Genomic DNA, 25,483 nt, shown 5'->3' on the forward strand with positions numbered 1-25,483 from the left:
TGCTCGTCGCCCACGCCGTGGACTTGCTCGCCATGAACCGGAGGAAGAAACAAGGTACGAGGGGCGGCCGGGCTGGGTGACCGGGCAGGCGCTGCGGGTCGCACCGGGGACAGTCCTCGGGGCATCCGCCCGCGGCCCGACGCGGCGCCCTAGGCCATTGGCTCCTTCAGATAAGGGTCCGTCCCACCTGACAGATGGGGAGACTGAGGCTCCAGGGCACCCAGTAAGAGAGCCGTTGAGCGAGCTGGACCACGGAGGCTGCCCACGGGGGAAAGGAGCTCGCAGCGCCCTCTCTGTCCCCCGCCCCCACCGTAGTAGACAAAAAGCCTTGTGCGCCAGCCTGAGGGGGCACAGGGACCCAGGGACAGATTCAGTGGCTCAGAAGCCACCCCAAGCAAGCATCTATGCTGAGCCAGGAGGTGACAAAGAGTCCTGGGCTGGGAGTCCAGATGCCCCAGTCCCAGCCCCATCACCCACCTTGACTCACGGTTCACCTCCCAGAGGGCAATGATCTCGGGTGATGAGCTCAGCCAGAACTGAAACCTGAGTTCAAGTCCACTTATTCTGTGGATACCCTGGAAGAAGTTCGGCCCCTTAGAGAGCCTTAGTTTTCCCATATCGACCTCATGTGGCAACTAGGAATATGAACCAAGGTTCAGATTATAAATGTACCAGGGGCCCCCTGCACCTTCACCTCAGGCTCCTGTACCACAGCCCCTCCATGCAAGGAGGTGGATTTGAGGCTGTCCCTGTATAGCGGCAGTTTGCAGAGCCTGTGAGGCCGAAGAGGGTGAGCAGGCAGTCCTTTGGCCTCCCGGTGCCAGTCTGAGAATCAACAGCCAAAGGCCAGCCAGTGTGCCAGGGGTTTTCCATGCACTGTCTTGTCAAATCTCCACTACAGCCTCATGACATAGGCGTCATTCCATTTTATAAAGCCAGGGTGCCAAGGCTCAGACAGGTTAAGTAACTGTGAAGTTGTCCCGCTGGTGAGTGGAATACCCGGTGTCTGCTCTTTCCAGCTCTGGGGTTGGGTCTAAGCAAGGCTACGTGGGAGAGAGAGCAAGAGAGAATGGCTTGCCCTCTGGGGGCTTCTTGTTCCTTTGTGTGAAAAGCCCTACATGGACAAAATTGCTTCCAAGTGGAGCAGGAAGCACAGAGGGGCTGTGGGAGAGTTGGGAGGTGGGATTGGGTGGGGTGGGGGAGACTATGGTGCAAGGGGCTCCAATCCTGCTGTGACAGGACAGAGAGACCAAGGAAGTAGAGAGGCAGATGGGCTTCCAGTGAGCTGGGGGGAGTTTGGGACTCCATTGGGCAGTCCTCTGTGAATAGCCTTTGTTCAGTGGGCTTTGGAGCCAGTTAACTTGGGTTCAGATCCCAGCTTCCCCTGTTACCAGCTGAGTGACCTTGGAGAAGTCACTTTTCCCCTCCAATCCTCTGTTGACCCATCTGAGGGTCCTTTAGAAGATCTCTAAGATCCTTCTTAGTTCTAAAAAACACCAAAAAATAAAAATAAAAAACCAAACCAAAACAAAAAAACTTTCCCCTCATCAACTTATCTTTAAGATGAAAATCTTGATCTTAAGTATCAAACTCATAAGGAAGATTGTGAGAGTAAATGAGTGTGTATGTTAGACGAGTACACAGGCTCCTAGAGGGCACTTGTAAGGATTAATCATTCTCATTTCCTGTCCATTGTGTCATTGGCTGCTTGCAATAGCCTACTGGAGGGAGNCATTTTATAAAGCCAGGGTGCCAAGGCTCAGACAGGTTAAGTAACTGTGAAGTTGTCCCGCGGGTGAGTGGAATACCCGGTGTCTGCTCTTTCCAGCTCTGGGGTTGCGTCTAAGCAAGGCTACGTGGGAGAGAGAGCAAGAGAGAATGGCTTGCCCTCTGGGGGCTTCTTGTTCCTTTGTGTGAAAAGCCCTACATGGACAAAATTGCTTCCAAGTGGAGCAGGAAGCACAGAGGGGCTGTGGGAGAGTTGGGAGGTGGGATTGGGTGGGGTGGGGGAGACTATGGTGCAAGGGGCTCCAATCCTGCTGTGACAGGACAGAGAGACCAAGGAAGTAGAGAGGCAGATGGGCTTCCAGTGAGCTGGGGGGAGTTTGGGACTCCATTGGGCAGTCCTCTGTGAATAGCCTTTGTTCAGTGGGCTTTGGAGCCAGTTAACTTGGGTTCAGATCCCAGCTTCCCCTGTTACCAGCTGAGTGACCTTGGAGAAGTCACTTTTCCCCTCCAATCCTCTGTTGACCCATCTGAGGGTCCTTTAGAAGATCTCTAAGATCCTTCTTAGTTCTAAAAAACACCAAAAAATAAAAATAAAAAACCAAACCAAAACAAAAAAACTTTCCCCTCATCAACTTATCTTTAAGATGAAAATCTTGATCTTAAGTATCAAACTCATAAGGAAGATTGTGAGAGTAAATGAGTGTGTATGTTAGACGAGTACACAGGCTCCTAGAGGGCACTTGTAAGGATTAATCATTCTCATTTCCTGTCCATTGTGTCATTGGCTACTTGCCGTAGCCTACTGGAGAGAGCTCCTAGAGGGCACTTGTAAGGATTAATCATTCTCATTTCCTGTCCATTGTGTCATTGGCTGCTTGCAATAGCCTACTGGAGGGAGAGGGGAGATGCTTATTTTCTGGATGAGGAAACTGAGGTTCAGAGAGGGGAACTGACTTGCCCAAAGTTTCACAGCAGGTAAGTAGCAAAGCAGGTTCGAATTCCAATCTGTCTGACTTGATGCTGAGAAGATGTCTCTTGAACTATGCTGGTCATCCCTTCTCAGAGCCTCATATGAATAGGAACTGCTTTAGAAGATCGTTAAGGTGCTTCTCAGTTGTAAAAAGTCAAAAGAAAAAAAATTAAAAAGAAGGAAGAAAAAGAAAAATGAAAAATTCCAATCCCTCCTCCCATCCCTAGCTTACCAGCGCTGCTCCAGGAGCTCAGTGAGGAGGTAGGGAGATGGTGCTCCTTACACTGCCCCACTTTGGCGAGGGATATCTTGGTATCCTTCCCCCCAGTAGCTGATCTCTTGCCTCTGGGCCACACACCTGCCCAGCATCTTCAGAGAGAGTTTTGTGGCTCCATTTATTAGTCAGCTGTATTGGAGATAGCCTTGGATTTTGGTCCCACTTTCGACCCAGTTGTGCTGCGTGACCTTGGGTGAGTGGGTTTTCCCTTTTTCCCCCTCCCTCCACCCACAGCCTCAGTTTCCCCATTGGTACTGGGGTGGGGTGAGAATTAGGCAAACCCTCTCTATAGAATTTTCTGCAAGGCGGCCACAGGAGTTCTGGCCAAATAGGTTTGGGAAATGCTGGGTTTAGCAGATTTCTTGATGCAGAGGACTTACCAGAGCATGGTAACTTGGTGGTTAAGAGGTGGGAATAGAGAGTATGACATTTCCCAAATGTATTACACATCAGAGACTATTTCTCATAAGGCATCTGCTTGGGAAATTCTGCACACAATCCCTGAGGGTCCTACCAGCTTTGAGCTTCTCATCTAACTGTGGTGGACGTGTGTCCTGAAGACACCTGGGTATTGCTTCATTCATTCATCCATTCATACGTTCATTCAACAAGTGTTACAGGGCAGCCTTCTGTGCCAAGCTCTGTGTTGGGAACCCTAGGAATGTCAAGGTGAATAGCCCTGGGCCTGCCTTTGAGGAGCTGCCTACATGGAGGGGTGACCCTTCCCTGCCCCTCCTCAGCCTCCACTCTGCAAGGTCAGAGGAATGACCTGCTGGGCCCAGCAGCTGCCCAATCTGAGCCGTCACCCTTAGGACCTGGCTCCCACATACCCCTGCTTCCTCAGGCTCCAGAATTGCTGTTTTCTGATGAAACCCAATTTTTCTAAGACAAGAAGGAATGAAAGGCAAGGCTCTTTCAAAACAACATTTTGCTTAATTAAATGTAAATGAATCAGAACCAGATGAGGACATTTCTCTTGAAACATGCTGGGTGCCCTGGCAATGGGGCAGTCAGCACAGTGAGGGGGCTCTGGTTTGCATCCGTCACCCCTGGATCTGGAGCTTCACTCCGGCAATAAGGAAAAGCGAGAATGTGACTGACTTCCCCCACACCCAAGGCCTGCTGAGGAGGGGCCCCCCACATTCACACGGAGCTTTTAGATCCTTCTAGACCTGAGACAGCAAGGGACAGAAGGAGGAGCCCTGGGATTCAAGTGGCCTGGGTCCAAATCCTGAGCCCTCTCCTGCCCTGGATATGTGATCTTGGCAGGCCACATGCCTTCTGCAATTCATGGCTTCCACGTCTGTGAGATGGGAACAACTGTACCTTCCTCTATGGGCAGCTGGGAAAATTCACCATGGCCCCAGAGTGAAGGTGCCCAAAGGGCATAGTAGGGGCTTTGTAAGGATTTGGCCACTTCCCCTTCCCGTTTTACAGCAGGGTGGGGTGCGCCCTGGACTAGGGGGATGGGGAAGTCTCACATGGGTTGAATCTCACCTCTGCCTCTTGCTTGTTGTGTGACCCCAAGCAAACCTTCTCCCCTGTCTGAGCCTCTTTCTCCTTATCATAAAATGACCGGCAGCACCCACTCCAGAGCCCGTTTTATGTAGTGAGTAGAATACTTCTGTGTAAATTGCAGAGCCCCATGTGGAGGGCCAGGCAGCCAGAGAAGCCAAGACCCAGGCACACAAGTGACTGGAGGCAGAGCAGATATAGGTGAGGACCCGGTTTCTTGTCTCCAGATCAGAGCCAGGCTGGACCCAGCACAAAGTGTGTCCCCTGAATGCCGGCATCCAGGTGAAGCCAGGCTGAGCTGCAGGGGTAGTTCTGAAAGGGAAAAGGTGCTCCCGCAGTGCAGAGTGAGGGGTAACTGGACAATGGTGCAGTGTCTCAGTACAATGCTCCCTTGGCCAATCATTCTGGCCCTCTTGGCCTGGGTTTCTTCATAGAATAGAGGCTGGTTGAGAAGTGGAAAACGGAATGCTTGGCACGTAGTTGATGGTCAGTCAACTGAGGTCCACCCTCGCCTCTGCTGCAGTCTGACACCAAGCTTGGGTTCGAAGGAGAGGCTATGTTCGCCTCACACTGCCCCACCCTGGGAAACCCATCTCCCTCTCCCATCGATGGAAGCCATCCAAGTCCCCTACCCAGCCCTGAAAGAGATACTGAGGCCACTGAGGGAAGGTGGCCATGTGCTGGGGAGCTCTGCCTACGGGGTTGTGAATTCCCACTCTGCCACTGCCTTGTGTTATACCCATTTCCCAGACCAGGGAACTGAAGCTCAGAAAGGGGCAATGGCCTACCCAGGAACCCACAGCAGCTGAGCTGGGACGTGGGCCCAGAGTTCTGGAGGCTCCAAAGCTTGTGCATAGAAATGCAAATGAATCCTTTTGGTGCTTACCATGGAATACAAGGTGGAGGCATCTGAGAGCTGCCTCATTAGGGGGTAGGATTTAGAGTTTTGTCACACAGAGGTGGCAGCAAGAGGGGCGAGTCTGGTAGGTGGGAAGGGCCCAAGGGACCTCATGGCCGGAGGAAGTGGATGGAGGTCTGATTGCAGGTAGGGCCAGAGTCTGGTCATGGATGCCATTGGATGCCGTTTGCCTGTCACCATCATTGTGAAGAAATATTTATTGAGCCCCTTCTCTGGGCCATGCCCTGGGCTAGGTGTTGGAAAGGACAGCAGAGGTGGTACTCCACCATCGCTGCTATCAGAGGGTTCAGCATCTCCCTGAGACCCATCAGTGGGAATGCCATGAATGGGACCCCTCTGCTCCCAGCACAGCCTTGATAACAGGCCTGTGGTGGCCCCAGACCAGCTGAGGAATCTAAGGCTCAAAGAGGGGATGTTGCTTGGCTGAGGTGTCACATGGCTAAGGTCTATTCATCCATCCTTCCATCTAGTGAAAACACTGAAATTAACATTAATTTAAAGTTTTTCAAACTGAGGTTTGCAACCCATCAGTGGGTCAGGGAAACAAATTTAGTAAGTTGCAGCCAACATTTTTGAACACAATGGAATGGAATGGAACAGAACAGAACAGGATGGAATAGAATAGAATATTATAGAGTGGAGTCAGCAACCTTTGTTTGTAAAGGGCCAGATAGGCTTTGTGACATGTGATCTTTTCTATAGTCCACCCTTCTTAGCTCTCGGGCTGTGCAAAAACAGCTAGATTTTGTTGACAGTCTATGGTGTGCCAACCTCCTTTTCAGAAAATATCAGTGTGTGTTGAAAACGTTAAGATTAGTTATTATTTTGAGAAATGTGTTTCAGTATACATTTCTGTGAATGTGCGTACGAGTGGGTGAGTGTGCGTGCCCTTATGTGCACGTGTGGATGTGTGTGCATGTGCTGTGTGCATGTGGGTGTGGATGTGTGTACTAGCAGTATATTCAGTGTCTACTGATGTAATAATGTATTTCTTACCCTGAGGCCACTGTATCGGCTCAGCCCGTCTTCTGTGCTCAGCCCTTTTCAGTAGGGACCTAATGCAGGTCCTCATGACAGCTGTAAGAGGCGGGTCTGGGAGGACCCCTGTATTACAGATGAGGAGACTGAGGCCCAGTGAGTCACACAGTGATGGGCAGGGGAGCTGGGGTCTGAACCCAGGGAGCCTGGCTCCAGAGCTCCAAATGCTACATCAAATTGTCTCAGTGAGCAGGAGCCACTGCAAACACGTTGTGCAGGTCCTTAGTTCAGATGCTTGTTTCTAGTCACGCTGCATCTGGCAGCCCTGTCCTTGCCAGGGCAGGTGGATTTTAGCCCCCAGAAGGTGGAATGATTCTTCAGGGCCCTAAATGTCCTCCTGTATCAGACAGCCCTGAGCAGCCAGTGTGTGGCAGGCGATATGTGTTCCTGTCATGTTAATGTCACCCCTGCCCTGTCTGGTAGATATGGCTGCCCCACCCCCCACTTACAGAAGAGGAAAGCTGGTTCAGAGAGGGGGACTAGGTCACATGACAAATATATGTGTGACCTGGGTATTACTGATTCCAAAACCCACAGGAGCAAATCCTGCCTACTGTAGACTACCGGAGAACCAGAAAACCCATCTAATACTGCCATCAACCACCTTCTTGTTTGTGCAGCACTTTACAGTTGGCAGAGCAGCTCAACTTTCATTTTGTCTCAGAGTTCTGGAGAAGGATTAATCCTGCCTACTGTAGACTACCGGAGAACCAGAAAACCCATCTAATACTGCCATCAACCACCCTCTTGTTTGTGCAGCACTTTACAGTTGGCAGAGCAGCTCAACTTTCATTTTGTCTCAGAGTTCTGGAGAAGGATTTAGAATAATGGAGCGTTAGGGCTGAAAAGGCCAGTTGAGACCTTGGAGACCAATACTTGTACAATTGGAGGCTCAAGTGGAGAAGCACCTTACCCAGGTCACCCAGCTGTGGGTGGAAGTGAGGCTGCAGGGGACACCAGGGGGTGAGGACAACTTGGAATATGTAGGGGAAGGCAGCCCACTCCAGAGCTTGACGGGTCTAGTTTAGAGCCTCTCAGAGCCTCAGTTTCCCCCTGAGTGACTTGAGAGTGCTCAGTCTGCTTTCCTTTCCTCCTAAGGCTGGATGAATGTCAGGTGAGAGGAAGGAATCGAGAGAGCTTTCACAGTTCGAAGGCTGTCTGCAGGGGATTCTTTAATAACCAGAGTCAGGTGCTCATAAGGGTCTCTACCGTTACCTGAACAAGGAAGCGACCATGTAGGGTCTGTGGCTTGGCCATATGGTTCCATGAAAGATACCCAGCTAAGGCCTGGGCCAGACACAGCTCGAAGGCTGTCTGCAGGGGATTCTTTAATAACCAGAGTCAGGTGCTCATAAGGGTCTCTACTGTTACCTGAACAAGGAAGCGACCATGTAGGGTCTGTGGCTTGGCCATATGGTTCCATGAAAGATACCCAGCTGAGGCCTGGGCCAGACACAGCCATCATGGTGTCAAGGCCAGTCCTTCCCTCAGAGCCTTGGGCTGTGGACACCATCAGGACACAGAACGGCCCTGGGCCTGGTGGATGCCCAGGAGCACACTCTTCACCTGTCTCTCTACACACGTATATATTCCCCGAAACATTTTTTTCTTTAAAAATACTGTACTTAACTTTCACTGCCATCAAAGGTTGTAAAAAGTCTCTTTTTGATTTGGTTTTATGGTTGAGCATTTGTGCCAGAGGTTACCTGCATTATTTTATTTTATGTAACAATGTTGGACACTGTTCTAAGTACTTTATTAATTGATTAAATTATCTTAATAACCTGTGAGGTGGATAGTATTATTATTCCTATTTTACAGATGAGAAAACTGAGGCACAGAGAGGTTAAGAAACTTGCCCAAGGCCACTCAGCCAAGGTTCAAAACCTGCCTGGTCCCAGAGCCCAAGCTCTAACTACTGAGCTCATTGCCTTCCAGCTTTACTTAATCCTCATGGCAACCCTGTGCAGGAGCTGTTATTATCCACATTTTTTAGAGGAGAGACTGAATTAAGAGAAAAGGCCATTAGTTGACATATATGAAATTGCCATCTTTGTAGGTCAAAAAAGCCAAGTATTAGCAGTTTCAGATGTTTCAATCCAATAAGTTGGCAGATAAGTTTGGCAAAGCCAGGATTTAAATCCAGACACTGATTCCAAAGTTCGAGTCCATAACCACGTGCCAGGCCTTCTTCCAGTTCATCCACGTTATGCTATCATGTGAACGAATTGGGAGAAGTGGTTTGAGGCTGTTGCTGTCTCTATTCTACAATTGAGGCCCTCCACACCCAGGGAGGGGAATCCACTTGTCAAGAGCGTGCAGCCAGGACGGAGAGAGGGTGGAATGTGCCCGCAGGTCTCTGTGGGCCAGAGCCTCTTTTCTTAGCCCCGTGCAACAGTCAGCACCATCCAGGACACACAAGCCCTTGGCCCCACCCTTGGGGATTCCTCCAGACCCCATGGAGAGTGGTCTGGTTCTCATCTCCTCATGGAGGAAGCTAACTTCTCCTGGGCACTGCTGCCCCAGGCTGGGCTGCCACCGCCTACCCTGGAAAGATTTCTTGAAGTCATGCTGCGGGATTCATGAGACCCCTGCTCTGTGGCCCGTGGTGGGGGCTCCGAAGTGCTGTTGTGGATTGGGGGTTCTGTTTCACCAGCTCAAAAGAAAGGCATTCCCAACACTCGGGGACCCAGACCACATGGGGAAACCACTCCCTTTCGCCAGAAGTCTCCACTTTCCCTGGAGCCTGACGGCAGTGCCCACATCCGCTGGGGTGGAGACCCAGAGAGAAGGAATGTCACGACTGCCCCTCCGAGCCCGCTCTGGTGTTGGCAAGTGGGCACAGCTGTCTCTAGCAAGTCCCACGTGAGCACTGCGGGGCCAGCAGGCTGTCACCAAGGCTGTGGGCTCTGCCACTCACTAGTCGAGTGACCCTGGGCAGGTCATATCTCCCTTCTGTGCCTCTGCTGGCTAATTCGCAAAATGGAGCATGAAACATAGACAGTGTCTTCTTAGCACATAGGAAGTGCTCATTCAGTGACTGCTAAGTGTCTGGTGCCAGGCAGGGAATGTGAGATGTGGGCCATGACAGGCTGGGGCTCAGCTCCCAGCTCTGCTACTGCCGTGCTTGGGTGAAAGTATTTCACTCCCGAATCTCGTTGTTGTCTATCAGTACAATGTGGGCAATAATATAGCATCTGCATCCTATGATTCTCATGAAGGTCAAGAAGACTAATCATGTGTCACACATGGAAGACAGTAGGTGCTCAATTAATGTTGATAATAACCATTCATCATGGTGTGTTGGCTCTTTCTTGTGTAGAACATTCGAGCCTGATGACATGGACCTGACTCTGTTTGAAAGTCCTCAGCAGACCTAACTTATTAAAAGAAGGTCATTTTGAGGAGGCCAGAGTTAGTGGATAGGGTGACCCTAAATGCTGTGTGACTGTGGCACAGTGACCCACCCTCTCTGAGCCTCTGTTCATTACTCTATAAAAGCGGACTTCAGAGGATGACAGTGAGGATGGAAGGATATAATGTGTGTGTGTGTGTGGTGCTGGCAGATTGCAAATGTGTAGATGATGTGATGGTTATTTTTGGGTGAGGCCGTGGTGGGGCCTGACGTCCTGCCCTCTGCCCACAGCAGGCTGGAAAAACCCAGTCAGAGGCCGCCTTTTGGACGTGCTTTTCCGTCCTCCCCTCTCCCCTCCGCACCGCTCTGGCAGGCATTGAAGCCAATCAGACTCCTTAATTCATAGCACATTATCGCGTCAGTCTCGCAAGACCCTGCTCTGGTTTTGTGTTTATTTTTCTTTCTTTCTTTTCTAAATTGTTGCAAATTGTTGATTTCTTATTTACTCTGAAAGTTTATTTCATTTATTTTTAAATTAAAAATTTTCATTTTATTTAAACATTTTAATTTTACTTTTAAAGCTTTTATTTTTATTAACTTAAATTTAATATATTTAAATTTATTTTACATATGTATTTTTGTTTTAATGTATTTTTACATTTTTATACTTTTAATTTTTATTTTATTATTTAATTTTTCAAATGCTATTTTATTTTTAATTTTAATTAATTGTAGTTATTTTATGTAGTTTAGTTCACCTTATTTAAAAACTTTTATTTTTTAGGTTTTTAAGATTTTAATTTAATTTTTATTTTGCCCACTTTTTAAATTGGATTTCCTGAATTTTTCTTGTCAGTTTATAAGGCTTCCTTGTATTACCTACATATCGATCCCCTGTTGATTTTGACAATGAAAATATTTTTCTTCGGTGTAACACTCATCTGCTAACTTTGTCCTTTGGAAGGCAGAAATCATTACTTATGATAATGTTAATTGGTCAGATCCACTGGTTTTTTGAGGGGGAGAAAGTGGTTGTTCTGCCTTATGGTCTGGGATTTTTGATCTTATAAAAGATCACATGAGACGGTCTTAGAAGTCATACTCCAGACGTGAGCCCCGATTCTCTCATGCTGACCACCCTTCCTGGGAGGGATTCTTCCAAGAATACTGCTGGGTTTCTCAATGCAGCCATCTCTCTGGTCACCTTGTTCCTGACTGTGCCCTGGGATTGCTGGGGCCAGTCAGCAGACATCTGTGGAATACTTGCCGTAAAGCCAACCCTGTCCTTGGGAGCCCCAGACTCGGGTGGAGGTGGCAGGCCCCACAGCAGTGAGTTTCCATGTAAAACAGCTGTCAGCTGGAGACCCCTTCCCTGGAGACAGGTGACATTGGCTTGAACGACACCCTGAAAGAGCCCCAAGTCCTCCCCACGGGGCCTGAGCATCCCTAGCCAACAGCTTACGTTTCCTGCTTGCCTCTGCCTGAGGCTGCTTTGGCTGAATCATCCCAGTTTATGGATCATCTTATTGCCTTGCATCAACAACCCCCTATCGCCCCCTCCCCATTGCAAAAACTGAAAACATGCACTCAGGACATTTGTGTGCAAAGCAGACTTTATTGAAGGTGTGGGGAGTGCTGCTAAGGGCTCCATCCCCACAAGCAGACTGTTCCACACTAAAGATGACTTTGAGTTGGTCCCCAGTAGCCTTTTCTCTCCCTCCTGCCTTGACTCATCTGATATAACTCCTTCTCCTGTCTGTCCCTGAAAACAGCTTGGGGGCCATCTCTGGTGGGCCTCGGGCTGTGAGAGAGGTATGGCTTTCAGTGGCATTTCTCTGCTTTTAGAGAGCCACTGGGCAAGAATCAGCAGCTGGAGCTGACAGGCTACCAGGCAGGCTAGGCCTCCTGTGGTTAGGAGCCTGGGCTGTGGTTTGCAGCTCACCTGGCTTCTGGCTGTGAGCACTGGGACCAACCCCTTCTTCTTTCTGAGCTTCAGTTTTCTCATCCATGACAATGAGGGTAAGTGTAGCCCTCGTCTTATAGGACTGCGGTGGGTTTTAAATGATTTAACACAAGGACCTGGGTAGCACACAGCCTGGCACACTGTGAACACTTGGTCAACATCAGCCTGGTTCTGCCAATTACAGTCCTAGTCCTTAAAAAATCTTCCAGAGCCCACAGAGACCAGCATCTCTGACCTGGGTAGCACACAGCCTGGCACACTGTGAACACTTGGTCAACATCAGCCTGGTTCTGCCTATTACAGTCCTAGTCCTTAAAAAAATCTTCCCGAGCCCACAGAGACCAGCATCTCTAGTTGGGTGGTGGCAGGATGGGCTGTGGCTGCCTATCTTGGTTCCAGCCCTTAATCCTAGTCATAACTGGGCAGGAAGGATTATGGTTCCTATTTTGCAGATGGGGAAACTGAGGCCCACTGACAGTGGCTGTAGAATTTCCCGGCCATGCAAGCCCTGATCCTTCTACCCCTGGGTTTGGGTTTGGGTTTGGTGGAGATGGACCCCAGGGCCAGGAGAGGTCCCCCAGGTCGGAGCCAAGGCCATCGAAGTCCCCAACTCCCTGTTTTTCTGCCACCCCCACCACATGCTGTTCCTCTTTCCCCTCCTTCTAGCCAGCTCCTTCTCACTGGCATCATACCATTTATTGAGCACCTACTGTGTGCAGCATGCTTCATGTGCATTACCCACAACCTTAGGAGATTGGTACCATTTTACAAAAGAGGAAAGTAGGACCTAGATGAGTGAAGTCAGTTTTCCAGATTCTCACAGCCCTCACAGCATCTGGGTTAGAACCCAGGCTGGGGCTCCAAAGCCAGAGCTCTTTTTCACTGTGCCAGGGATTGGTTAGCCAAACCCAGAGCCGAGCATAAGGGTAAGGTTGGTTCCCATTTGGTGAGTCATTGGCACATAAGCCGGGCACACAGCAGGAGCTCTGCAGTTATTACCTCACTTTACCCTCTAAGCAATACTTTGATAGCATCATTCCTGTGTTGCAGATGAGAAGCAGAGGCTCGGAGAGGTCAAAGGGCCTTCCAAGGGTCAAGGTGGCAGAGTTGGGCTTCAGACCTGTGTGTGTGACCTGGGCTCCTGTCTGCTGGGTGCCGCCTCCTATCTCCCCATTTCCTGGGCTGGGCACTTGTTCGGGGGTCCTGACCTGGGCCGATGTCACCGTGACTCACCACCTATTCCCAACTTGGAAAGCGACTTAGGGAGTCTTCCAGACAGGGACTCAGGGAGAAAGGGGTATGCAGTCTGCTTAAAAATAACAACCAGAGGGAACCCAGAATAAGTACCTCGTGCCAGAGGCTGCAAGAGTAAAGAGGCAACAGAGGGTCAAAGAGGCACACCTGGCACTGATGACAGGGAGAAGTGGAGGCCATTCAGGGGCTTTATGGAGGAGGCTGTGGGTGGACACAGTCATGGGATCCTAGGATTGCTGAGGACAGGATTGGCCCATAACTTGCTGCTCTCAGGACTAGGCCCTTTACCCTTTGATTCTCATGAAGAATTACCCACTAGCAAAGCTTGTCCATCCTCCCTCCCTGGGTCCACCTGCTTCTCACAGCTACCAGCCTTGACCCGGATGACCATAGCGTCTCCATCCCATGCTCCCAGCTCCCCTCTTGCACCTATAGTCCATTCCCCTCAGCACCAGAGGAAGCTTTCCAGATGGGAGACACCCCTCGACTTGCACCTCATGGTGGCTTCCCATCTCGCTTCCAGGAAAATCCAGCACCATCCAAACTCCTTCCAAGCCCACACGCCCTGGTGGTCAGGCTCCCCACCCTTCCAACCTCACCAGCACCGTTTCCTCTCAGTCACTGCACTCTGGCCTCCCTGCCTTCTTCCATGCCAAGCTCCAAGCCCACACGCCCTGGTGGTCAGGCTCCCCACCCTTCCAACCTCACCAGCACCGTTTCCCCTCAGTCACTGCACTCTGGCCTCCCTGCCTTCTTCCATGCCAAGCTCTTTCCAGCCTCTGGACCTTTGTGCTTGCTGGTCCCTCTGCCAAGAGTGCTTTTCTTGTATGTCCCAGAGAGGCCCCTCTTGGTGGCCCAGGCCCTGCCTCCTAATGCTCAGTTTACTCTACTTCAGTTCCCTGTCACTGTCTGAAATGATCTCTCTCACTGCCTTATCCCAGGGCCTAGAACAGTGGTAGGCCCTCAGTGAACATTTATGAAAGGAGCAAGCCTTCCAGTGGGTGGGTGATTGTCTCCTTTTTACATAAGAGCAAACCAAGGTTAAGTGACTGTCCCAGGGAGTAAAGTGTGGAGCTTGGATTTGAGAGCAGTTTTATCTGATCCCTAATGGATTCCCACTTCTAACCTGCACACCTCACTGCTGAACAGGACTGATGATTGGGAGTCTCCACTCTGGAGGAGAGGAGGTGATGATAAGAGATGTGTCATTTGTAGCAGTAGGGCCGCAGCCATCCTCAGCTCCAGAGCAGGGTGCCGTGGTGGGTATAACAAACCTGGTCTCCTCAGTCAGGGGCCAGACTGTGCACAAGCCCAGATGAGGAGGACCAGCTGGCTGAAGACAAAGAGCCAGAGGCACCCATCCAGAGACCTGGGTTCAGCCCCTCCAGTGATTCACTATGTGGCTCCAAGCAAGTGCCTACCCCTGTCTGAGCCTCAGGGCACCATCTGTAAAATGCCATTACTACCTGTGTGCTACAGATAATAGACATCGCCTGAATTCTCTTCTCAAAAGAGAGTACTGGTTGCTGTCAGCCTTATACAGTTTGCTAATTGTGTAGGTCACAATAATGTTTTTCTTATTTTAACCTTCAATTTTGAAAATTATTAGTGAGATGGAGAACTAATGTGGTTACTGGCCCGTTTGTCTTTCTTCTTTGAAGTACATGAAATATCTCTGCCCCTTCTGCCCCCAACCTTGGGTTGTTACTCTTTTTCTTATTGCTTTGTAGGAGCTCTTTGTATATTATAGATGGTTATTCCTCGCCTACTTTGTGTGTATCTGGCATAATGATTAGATTGAACATGTAACAGAGAGTTACAAACGTGACATGTGCTTTTACTTCCCTCTCGTTCACTGTCATATGAGGGTACTTCAAAAAGTTCATGGAGAGATTGGTATTATCTTTTAATTCTGTTTTTCCATGAACTTTAAAAAATACCCTTGTATCTCTAAAACCCAATCCTCCTTAATAAATCTGGGCAGATCTCAGAGCTTTCTGGAAACTTTCAGGTATAAAAAAGACCAGTCCACTGCTAACTTTTTAAAACATAGGCCTGGTTCAAAGCTCTGTCCTGAAACGGACGGGAAGTTGGCCAAACGGTGGCCGTGCAGGCTGCCCCATGACTGGCCTCACCCCTTTTGCATTTCTCATTCATTCTTCCTATACCCCCAGTAGACATGGGGCAGATCAACAAGTGTGCATTCAGTTGGGGAAGAAATGCGGTTTCCCTGTCCTTTGGGTCCCCTCCAAACTATGAGCTCACCTGGGCTAGGGAGTTGGGGAAGTGCCCGGCCCGGCCCCGGCCACTGCTGAACAATCCTCCTTAAATCCTCACTAGACATTGGCTTCCATGGCTAAGGTGGCAGTGTGAGGAAGGGATGGAGGGTAGAAAGGATGGTTGCCTCTTGTGAGGCCGACTCGTGAGGCAGCTCTCCTTAGAACATGGTCCAGGGGGAGGGGAGGACTCAGGAACATTGTTTCCACCTTAGACACAAGTTTTGGAACAGCAAGCTAAGTCCTGTTCATTCATTCATTCAACAAACATTTACAGAGCACTCAGTATTCACCAGGCACTGTGCATGGGGCTGGGAGACATTGGTGAACAAAACAAAATCCTTAGAAAATTTACATGTCCAATCTAGTATTATTGTGTGTAACTTTCTAAAATGTTTCTACAGGTCTGTGATTTGTCTTTTAACTTTGTTAAATAAATCAAGTAAAAGCACATGGGAGGTTCTTGTTTCTTGTTTTCACCTTTATTTTCCTGGAAGTCTAGAAAAGAGCCTGGCATGCAGGTATTCAAGAAATATCTGCCACGTGGGTGGGTGGATGGATGGATGAATAAGTCAGCACTGGGCCCTTAGAAACACGGAGTTTAACCTTCCATTTGACAGATGGAGAAACTGAGGCCTAGAAACAGGGAGGAACTTGCTGAGGACCCACAGTACTGGACAAGAGTCCACATCCAGGGCTCTCTCCCTTGTGCTAGGATCCGAGAGGGGGAGCAAGCCCACAGGAAGAGGGTCTCTGAAGATGCTCAGCGGTTCCAGGTGTGGCTGGAGGCCCAGACTGGATTCCTGACTCTGTCACCCCTTGGAAGCTCTGGGTCCCCAGAGTGCTGGCTGGGAAGGGCTGGGCTGTCCCTGGAACACTGACAGGGTCTGATGCTGAAGGCCACACTCAGGCCTGCCTTAGCCACCTCTGACTTTTATGCCCAGCCCCCTTCCCTGATGCTCACTGGCAGTGGAGCTCCAAGTTTTGTCAGTGCTGGGAGCTAACTGTATTCCAAAGCCTCCTTAGTGCTTAACTGTATGAGGTGAGGAGAGTGTTTATGTTGGACCTCTTCTGGGGCTGGGTTCTCCCCAGTCCTTAAAATCAGTGCTGGGAGCTAACTGTATTCCAAAGCCTCCTTAGTGCTTAACTGTATGAGGTGAGGAGGGTGTTTATGTTGGACCTCTTCTGGGGCTGGGTTCTCCCCAGTCCTTAAAAAAATAATAACTACCAGTCACTAAGACTGGCTGGCTTAAAGTCCCAGCTTGCCACTTACCAGCTGTGTGATCCTGGGGAATTTACTTACCTTCTCTGTGCCTTAGTTTCCTTGTCTGTAAGATGAGATGATAACACCATCTCGTAGGGTTGTTGCAACAGTCTGACCATATGAGAGCTCCATGACTGCTCACAGCTGTCCCATTGTTGTGCACCTACCATTGGCCACACTCTGTTCTGAGCAGGTCACACACCCCAGCTTACTGAGGGTTGACAACAACCTCTGAGGACAGTTATTCTCCCCATTTTACAGATGGGGAAACCAATACTCAGAAAGGTTAGGGTGGGATGTGAGTCTAGGCTGTTGGCCTCCAGAGCAGTGTTCCTAACTGCTCCACAGTACTGCACCACCTCCCCTGCTGCCATCAGCACAGTAGGACTTAGGGGCTCAAAGGGTTCTTAGAGAATATCCAAGCCCTCAGCGACTGCCTTAGGCAAAGAGAACCAAACACAATAGGCTAGAGACCCCCACCCTCCCCCCACATTCTGGCCTCAGCCAGAGCAGCTCAGTTCTTACCTGTCTGATTAATTGTGCACCCATGTCAATTTCATTTTGGGAAAAAGAGGGCTGCCTTGGCTAAGAAAAAGTCCAAAAGAGAGCAATCCTTTGTTTTCCTGATAAGAAAACTGAGGCATGGGGCAATGAGGTGCTCTGTCAAAGGTCACACGATGAGCCTGAGTTCAGGCTGGGGCAGGAACCAAGGTCCTCATTCCTAGCCCTGAGCTCTGTTAATCTCAGGACTTGCACGTGGAAAAGAGAAGAAGATCATTTATAGAATAAAGTGCAAAACACTGTGCCTTTCTCAGTCAGTGTATTAGTCCATTTTCTGTCACTCATAACAGAATACCTGAAACTGGGTAATCTATAAAGAAACAAAATTTATTTCTTACAGTCTGGGAGGCTGAGAAGTTCAAGGAGCACATCTGGCGAGGCCTTCTTGGTGGGAACTCTCTGCAGAGTCCCATAGTGATGCAGGGTGTCACATGGTGAGCAGGGGAAGAGCACTTGTTTGCCTTCTAAAGCCACCAGTCCACACTCATGATAAGCCATTACTCCATGAATGGATTAATGCACTCATGAGAGCATAGTCCTCACGATGCAATGACCCCTTAATGGCCCCACCTTTCAACACTGCCACATTACAATCAAACTCCAATATATGAATTTTGGGGGGACACACTTAGACCATAGCAGTTGGGTTATTCTTCGGAATCGTGGGCTTTCAGTTCTCCTTCAAAAGTTTCCACCACCTTCCCTGGAATCCGGGAGCTCATGTNAGCATAGTCCTCACGATGCAATGACCCCTTAATGGCCCCACCTTTCAACACTGCCACATTAAGATCAAACTCCAATATATGAATTTTGGGGGGACACACTTAGACCATAGCAGTTGGGTTATTCTTCGGAATCATGGGCTTTCAGTTCTCCTTCAAAAGTTTCCACCACCTTCCCTGGAATCCGGGAGCTCATGTCCTCCCCAAGGTTCGTGGTGGCCTCCTGGGTTTGGACAAGTGGGCATCGCCTCCCACCTTGTGACATTGAGCATCCTGATAGGCTGGAGGTGTCCTGCCAGAGTCCTAGGTGCTGCAAACATTGTACTCAGCCAAAGCTGAAGCTTTTATAGCCTCCCAGAGAGTTATGAAGAGGTCTCCACAACCATAAAGAGCCCAAGGAATCATAAACTCTCCAGGGAAGGGAAAGGGAATTAGCAGCTAGCATTTATTGCCCCCAGTAGTGCCAGGCACTTTATACCCAGGTCTCATGACACTTTACAGCAACCAAGGTAGGCTCAGAAAGGATCTGAGAGCAAGAGACCTACCCAAGGGCACTCACCCAGACCACCCCACTGTGGGGCAAAGCCAGAACTGGAAAGAGCCAGAACTTGTCTGAGTCCACTCCCCAATCCAAAGAGTCATTCAGCAGGTAATCACTGAGCACCTACTGTGTACCAGGCACTTACTCTGCCAGGTTCTGGGGCTACAGCCTTGTAAGCCAGCAATAGTCCTGCTTCAGGGGGATTCCGTTCTAGGTGCGCACATGTGTGTGCCGTGTGGGGAGGAGGGAGTGAGATCTCTTGAGCATCCACTCTGGGCCAGGCAGTTTTGAGCATAAGGCATTTGATGCTTCCAAATAGCCTTGTGAGGTGGTCCACTCCCCAGTCCTGAAGAGTCATTCAGCAAATACTTTGAGCACCTACTGCATACCAGGCACTTTATTACAGGAGAAGAAGCTGAAGCACAGAGCATTTCAGCAACTTGTTTGAGGTCACACACGCAGCAAACCTGTCCCTCCAGCATGAGAAGAAAAGAACTATCTTCTTGATATTTTTTCAACTGAATGGCAACCGCACACACCCAGCAATGTCATTACAGTTCTACCTATAGGACAATTGCAGGTCAATTTCTTTCACAATTTCATGTACACTTGATAATATTATGACACTTTCAGATGTGAGAAAGTTGTGATGATCCCATCCCACAGACAGATTGATTTTACAACAGTTCCACACTCCGGACAGCTTTGTGACAATTCTGTGCTCACAGCTAACAGGGTGCTGAGCTCTGGGGAGATGGGTCTGGGAGAAGCCAGTGAAGGGTGTGACTCCTTCCCCCTGGTCCCAGCTTCAGCAGGCTGTTTCTACCCCCAGTGCAGTTTGCCAAATGATGAAGAATCCAGTAACAATCCTTTTTTTTTAAATATGATTTTTCTGAAGGTCACTGATGGCCACTCTGAACACGATGTAACTTCTCTTAGTGAGTAGCTCATGGAGGGCAGAGTTCATTTGGTGGATCCAAGGTGAGGCTTTGGGGCTGGGGAAGCAGGGATTTGGTTTGGTGTGGGAGGGATGCCAGGCCCAGCCACTGGCTGGCCTGTGTCCACCCCCACCTGGGGACCCAGAAGGGCAAGGCAGGGGCAGCACAGAGCAGGAGCTCAGACTTTCCCCATGCTTCAACCCAGGGGCACTAGAGTCCTTTAGTGGGGGGTTTATCTGTCAGTACACACGTGAACCCAGTTCGTCCCCTTCTGTCATGCTGAGCTTGGCAGGGACTATCCCCAACTCAGGTCACTTGGGAAAATGCCCCTCCTGTAAGTGGCAAGAGGAGTCAGGTTTCCCCTTCCAAATATCACCCCCACTGTCCCTCTTCCCACCCCTCCCATCATGAGGTCACCAAGCAAAGCACTGTGACACAGTCTGGGAACTCCATGAGCTGTGGGCTTAAGTCTAGCTCCACCACTTACAGTCATCGGTCTCTGAGCCTTAGTCTCCTTGACCATGAAACGAGGAGGAGAGAGTTTGGAGGGAACCTGAAAGACAGGCAAATGGACAGTTCATCCCCCAGTTGAACACATACTCACTGATCTTCTCCATGTCTATTTGGGGTGAGGGGAGAATGGATGAGAAGTGCAGAAAGGGTGGGGTCAGTCCTGGAGTGACCAGTTTTCTGTCAGTTAAGGTGAAGTGCACACTGAAGGAGGCAGTGTCTTACCACAGCACTGGGAACTTAGCAAGGCCTTAGCGAGGGGGCCTGTTACTCTGTGTGGAGGACTGCAGGAGGCACATGGGGACACAGCAGGCAGCCAGGAAGTGGTGTGGCCTCGAGGTTAAGCCTTCAGATTCTGCAATCTTGCTGCCTGGTGCCTGGTTCTGAATTTTTGCTCCACCTCTTCCTAAGTGACCATGGCCAGCAGTATCTCTGCCCCAGACCTCAGTTTCCTCCTCTCTGAAATGCGTGTGATGATAGTACCTAAATGGACTTTGCAGCATCTCTGCATGGAATGGTAAGCAGCTATAAAAAAAAAAAAAGAATTAGACAGCAATGTGCATTATTCACCAGGATAATTTATTAAGTGAGCAAAGCAAGGCGCTCAGTCATCTGTCCAGTGTGCTGTGGTGTATCCCTGGCCTCTTGGAGCTCACCTTTCACTAGTGGGAAAGAGACACCAAAAACTCAAACAAATGTATAACATATCAGGTGGGATAAACGCCACAAAGAAGAAGAAAGCAGGGAGGGAGTGGGATGGGGGTGCGGCGGGTACTACTTCAGGTCTGGGAGGGCTCACAGGGAGGGGACATTTGAGTAGAGACCTGCAGGTGGTGAGGGCGGGACCAGTGCATGAATGTGGGAGCGCATTCCAGGCAGAAGCAGGAGTGAGTGCGAAGGCCCTGAGGTGGGAGGAACGTGGAGGATGAGGCCAGTGTGGCTGGAGCAGGGTGAGTGCTGGGAGAGGGTGCAAAGACAGGAACAGGGTAGGGACAGCAGTGGAAGCAGAGATGTGGTTGGATCCTGGATGTATTTCAGAAGTGAAACTGACCAGACTTCTGATGGGTTGATAGTAGCATATGAAGGAAAGAGAAGAGACCAGGATGACTCCAAGGTGTTTGACCATGAGTGGAGCAGCTATGGACTAACATGGCAAGGAGAAGCAGGTTTGCGGGGCAGAGGATACGTTTCCATTTGGAATGCATGCCTTTTATTATTGTTAAATTTTGAGGGTCTTATCCATAACCTCTTAGGTAGCATGTGTTGACACCATAGCAGGGATTTCTATCTGCCCCTTTTCCTGGCTTCCCCCTTGCTTCCAGCTCACATACCCTCTTGACCTCACCTCTCTTAGACACCTTTCCTCCTTCTACACTAACTAGTCCTGTCCCCCACACTCAGCTTCTGTTTCCACATCTGCCTCTCCAGAAAGCCATCCCTTTCATCTCCAGTCTTCAAGTCCCCCTAACCGCCACCCCCTGCCAACCAACTGGGTCCTTCCTTTGGCTCTGAGCCCTGCAGGGCAGATGTCATCAGCTTCCTTGGCACTTGTATAAGGCTGGTCCTCCTAAGTACACTGTGGGCTCCCTGAGAACAGTTTTTGAGAACATTTATTAAGCCATTGTTCATTCATTCATTCAAGAAAGTTAGTGGCCACCTGCAATGGGCAAGGCTATGAGGATTTCAAGGAGAACAAGTCAAACTGGAGCCCAGCTCTCAAGGGAGCATCGTGGAATGCCTCCCATGCAACTCCCATGAATCCCGTAATAACATAGTGCTCGTTCGTCTGCATGAGCTGTGCTAAGCACTTTGCATGGATGAGCTCGTGTCATCCTCACAAGTGCCTGGGAGGTGGCTCCTCATTTTATAGAAGAGGCTCACAGTGGTGAAACCATTGCCTAAGATCATCCAGCCAGGAAGTGGTGGTTTGTCAGGCCCTAAAGCCAAGACCACCTCAACGTTCTGCTGAGTATGAGGCCCTCCAGGTCCGCTCCCCCTCCTTGGCTACTGAGAAAGGTCCAGTGGACTGGAGACCTCTAGCCCCACATCCCCAGGGAGTCTCCAAGCCAGGAGTCATCGCCACCCCTTGCCGGAAATGGTGCAATCTACCCCCCAAGCAGGAATGTGCCAGGGGCTCTTCTGAGCCAGCCTCCAGTGGTGGCGACTGCCTCCCATATGGCCTGAGCGAGCAGACGGACACCCAGATGTTGTTTATTTCCCTTGGTCATCAGTGACATGTGTCCCCCATTGCCAGGCGGGAATTGGAGGATGCACTGCCCAGCAATCTCTGTGTGGGGCCCACTACATGGTTCTGGATCCTTTCCAAGGACAGAGCAGGGACCAGGGCAGGGCCTGTCCCTCCTCAGGCTCACTGCCTTGGGGCAGGATCCAGTGGTATCTTTCCTTCCCCATCCGTCTCACCCCCAGGGAGACCTTCAGGACAGCTGTATTAAATCCTCAGTCCACCGTAACACATGATGTTCTCACGCAAGACACACTTCCCTGGGCACACCCCAATTATGAAGAAACTCTACCCCAAGAAATGTTGGCATCAAAATAAAAAGCTCTGCACTGATTGTGAAAGCAATTCCAGGATCACAAATGCCAATGGAGGCAGTGCAGGTGTTAGTAATAGTGAAGCCACTGAGACCCTCTCAAGTGTCGGGCCCTGCCCAGATCCTCACCACATACCTGTGAGGTCGGCCACTAGGATTCCTGTTTTACAGAGGGGAAGACTGAAGCACAAGAAAGGTGAAAGCTCTAGTTCAAGGTCACATGGGCAAGGGGAAGGGGCTGACTCAAGCAGTCTGGCTCTTAACCCTCTCCACATTAGTAGTTCTCCAAGTGGGTCCCAGGTTAGCTGGGAGCCTGTTAGCAATGCACATTCTCAGGCCCCACCCAAACCTGCTGAATCAGCAACTCTGGGGTGGGGACCAGCAATTTGTGTTTTTAAAAAGCCCTCCCGATGAATATGAGGCATGCTCGAGTTTGAGAAGCCCTGCTCTAATTGTCTTCCAATGTGAGTGAGTGAAGCGAGTGTAAGGTGCAGCTCAAGGATGGTGATATACGGCAGCTGGCCTTGGCCTCAGTAGCAGGGATAATAGGGAGTGGTAGGGACTGTGGCAAACTGGAGCGCATATGTCCATTTATGTAACTCCAGCCAATCATTGCCCTGTGAGAATGCAGGTCCAGTGTTGGCAGAGGTTCTGACTTTTTCCAGGGAAATCCAAATTCCAGCTTTTCATGTGAAATCTCTTTATTTTTTGAATATTGGCAATCTATCCAAATTCGTCTTTTAAAAAAAAGAGATGGGACTGGAGTTATTGGCTTGGGTATTGAGGACAGTTTAGTGACAGGATTACTGGGGGCTGCTGAGAAGATTAACTTGTCTAGGAGAACATGTAGTTGCCAGGGTCCCAGATGTCACCCTGTGCCTTTTGACCCCCTCAAGGCAAGTCCTGCAGAGTGAAAGCAGATGGGAGACATGATATTTCACAGATGACCCTAAATCCATTCGAAATCCCCAAACAGAAAAAAAATAGATCATCTGCAAAGGTTGAGCCTTTGACTTCTACTGAAACTAGGTGCTTAGGGCCATTCTCAGGATGTGGGTGACCTGAGGTTGGGAACCATTGTTTGAAGAGCCCAGCTCATTCCCTATTTTTAACAGAAAGAATAAACCTGCCCTTCACCCAAGACCAAAGCATCCAGATGGTAAAAGACAGGGTTCCTGTACCCTGCTATCCAGCTTCCAGCCTCACCAGTGACTCTGTGAAAGAAGGGGAGGGTCCGGATTTGGTTGACAGTCCCACCATGTGTGGTGACAGTGAAGGAACAGGAAGGGAACTTAGGTTTACGAGGGTGCACCTACTATGTGCCGGGCACTTCCTAATCTTCACATTCCTCATAATATGGCTCGTGGGGATAGGAATTGCTACCACAGTTTTTCAGGTGGGAAACTGAGGCCCGAATAGATGAGTGGACTTGTCCAAAGTCACTTAATGAGTGGTGGAGTCGGGATTTCAACCTGGGAACCTGCAGCATTACACATGTCCTTAGATATATTTTTTAAGTCCCTTGAGGTCAGAAAACATCTTTCTCTCCAGTTTATTGGACGCCTGCTGTGTGCTGAGTCCTGAGCTAAGAGTTTTTCATGCATCATCTCCTTTAATCACAACAATTCTGCATTATTACCTCCATTTTACAGCTAGAAAAACTGAGGATCAGAGGGTGAAGTACCTTGCCATGGTCACACAGCTGTCCCCAAAGCTCATAATCATTGAGTCCCTAGGACTGGACCTGACAGAGAGTAGGGGCTCAGTAACTATTTGTTGAATGAGTAGATTGACAAATGAATGAATGGGTGGATGGATGGATGTATGGATGGATGGATGGATGGATGGACGGACAGATGGACGGATGGACGGATCACTCAAGCCTGGGTAAATACATGTGTTCAGAGTTGTCCGGAGTGGACGGACGGATGGACGGATGGACGGATCACTCAAGCCTGGGTAAATACATGTGTTCAGAGTTGTCCGGAGCCTGCATCGCATTGTAAACTGTCAAGCCTGGCATGTTCAATTTCACTGTCATTCTCCATGAAATGGGTGTCCAGGTCTCAACTCATCCCTGGAGTGCTTGGGGAAAGACAAGTGACTTAGATATTACACCAAGCCTCTTCAGCAGCTGGAGCAACACAGGGCCTTTTTTTGAGGCTAATTGGCATTTTCATGGGGGGAGGATGGCCTCGATTATGGGAGACTGTTGTTAAGGGAAACTACATGAGGTGCCATCTACTCTCATGCCCAAAGAAAACTTGGGAAGTCACAATTAAGAGTTCAAATGCTTTTATTGAGAAATTTGCATCTGAGCTGGGAGAGGGAAGTGATGGAAAATCCACCTGAGGTGTGGAAGGACCCAGGGGGGTTCAAAGTGTGCTCCCTAGAGCCCTAGAATCCTCTGGAGTGCCATGGTGGTCAGGCTGGGTGGGCGGTGCTCCAGACCCCTCACCCCTGCCAAAGCGGAGCTGTTCTACCATGATCTGTTTCCTATCTAGTGGGCTACATCTGTTTTGATTGCAAATTGACAGAATAGAACTGGCTCAAGTGAAAAAGTGACTTTCTTTGGAGCTATGGGGCAAGCCAAGCCTTGGGAGGGACTGAAACCTGAGCTTGAAAGGCAGTCAGAAACTTAGTGTCTTTGGTGCCCATGAGGTCTCTGGTTGCTGCTTCTCTCTCTGTATTTGATTTGTTTATTTTTCTCTCTCTGTTCCTATATTAGTCAGGAATCATTTTGTTGCAAGTGACAGAAAACCTAACTCAAAGTGGCTTGCGAAAAGAGAATATATGGATCACCCAGGGGTGAACCCAGGTACACAGATGACTCCTTTTGGAATTGTTCTGTATCCCTTGGCTCTGGGTAGCCTCCTTTCTCAAGAGGCTCTTTCTTAATGTGGTGCCACCAGCTCTGGCCTACATCCTCCTAGATCCAAAGAGTGGAAAAGAAAACACACACACACACACACACACACTCATTGACTTAAGCAAAAATCCCAAGACTAGCTCTAGTTGGGACATGTGCCTGTGTCTGAACCAACCACGATTGCAGTCAAGAGGACCTGATGCTCTGATTGGCCAAGCCCCAGTTAAG

General features: G+C 49.6%; 1 protein-coding gene across 2 annotated transcripts in view; it reads left to right on the forward strand.

Annotated features, from left to right (window-relative positions):
* Positions 1-6: 6 nt before the first annotated feature.
* RSPO4 (R-spondin 4) overlaps positions 7-25,483 on the forward strand; it is a 39,113-nt gene continuing 13,636 nt past the window's right edge. For both annotated transcript variants that reach the window (XM_008590166.1, XM_008590167.1), the window contains exon 1: positions 7-54. In XM_008590166.1, the coding sequence (XP_008588388.1) occupies positions 33-54 (22 nt within the window). In that variant the 5' untranslated portion in view covers positions 7-32. The remainder of the gene's footprint in view (positions 55-25,483) is intronic.

This window comes from Galeopterus variegatus, unplaced genomic scaffold (assembly GCF_000696425.1).
Source record: "Galeopterus variegatus unplaced genomic scaffold, G_variegatus-3.0.2 Scaffold5892, whole genome shotgun sequence".
Lineage (NCBI taxonomy): Eukaryota > Metazoa > Chordata > Mammalia > Dermoptera > Cynocephalidae > Galeopterus > Galeopterus variegatus.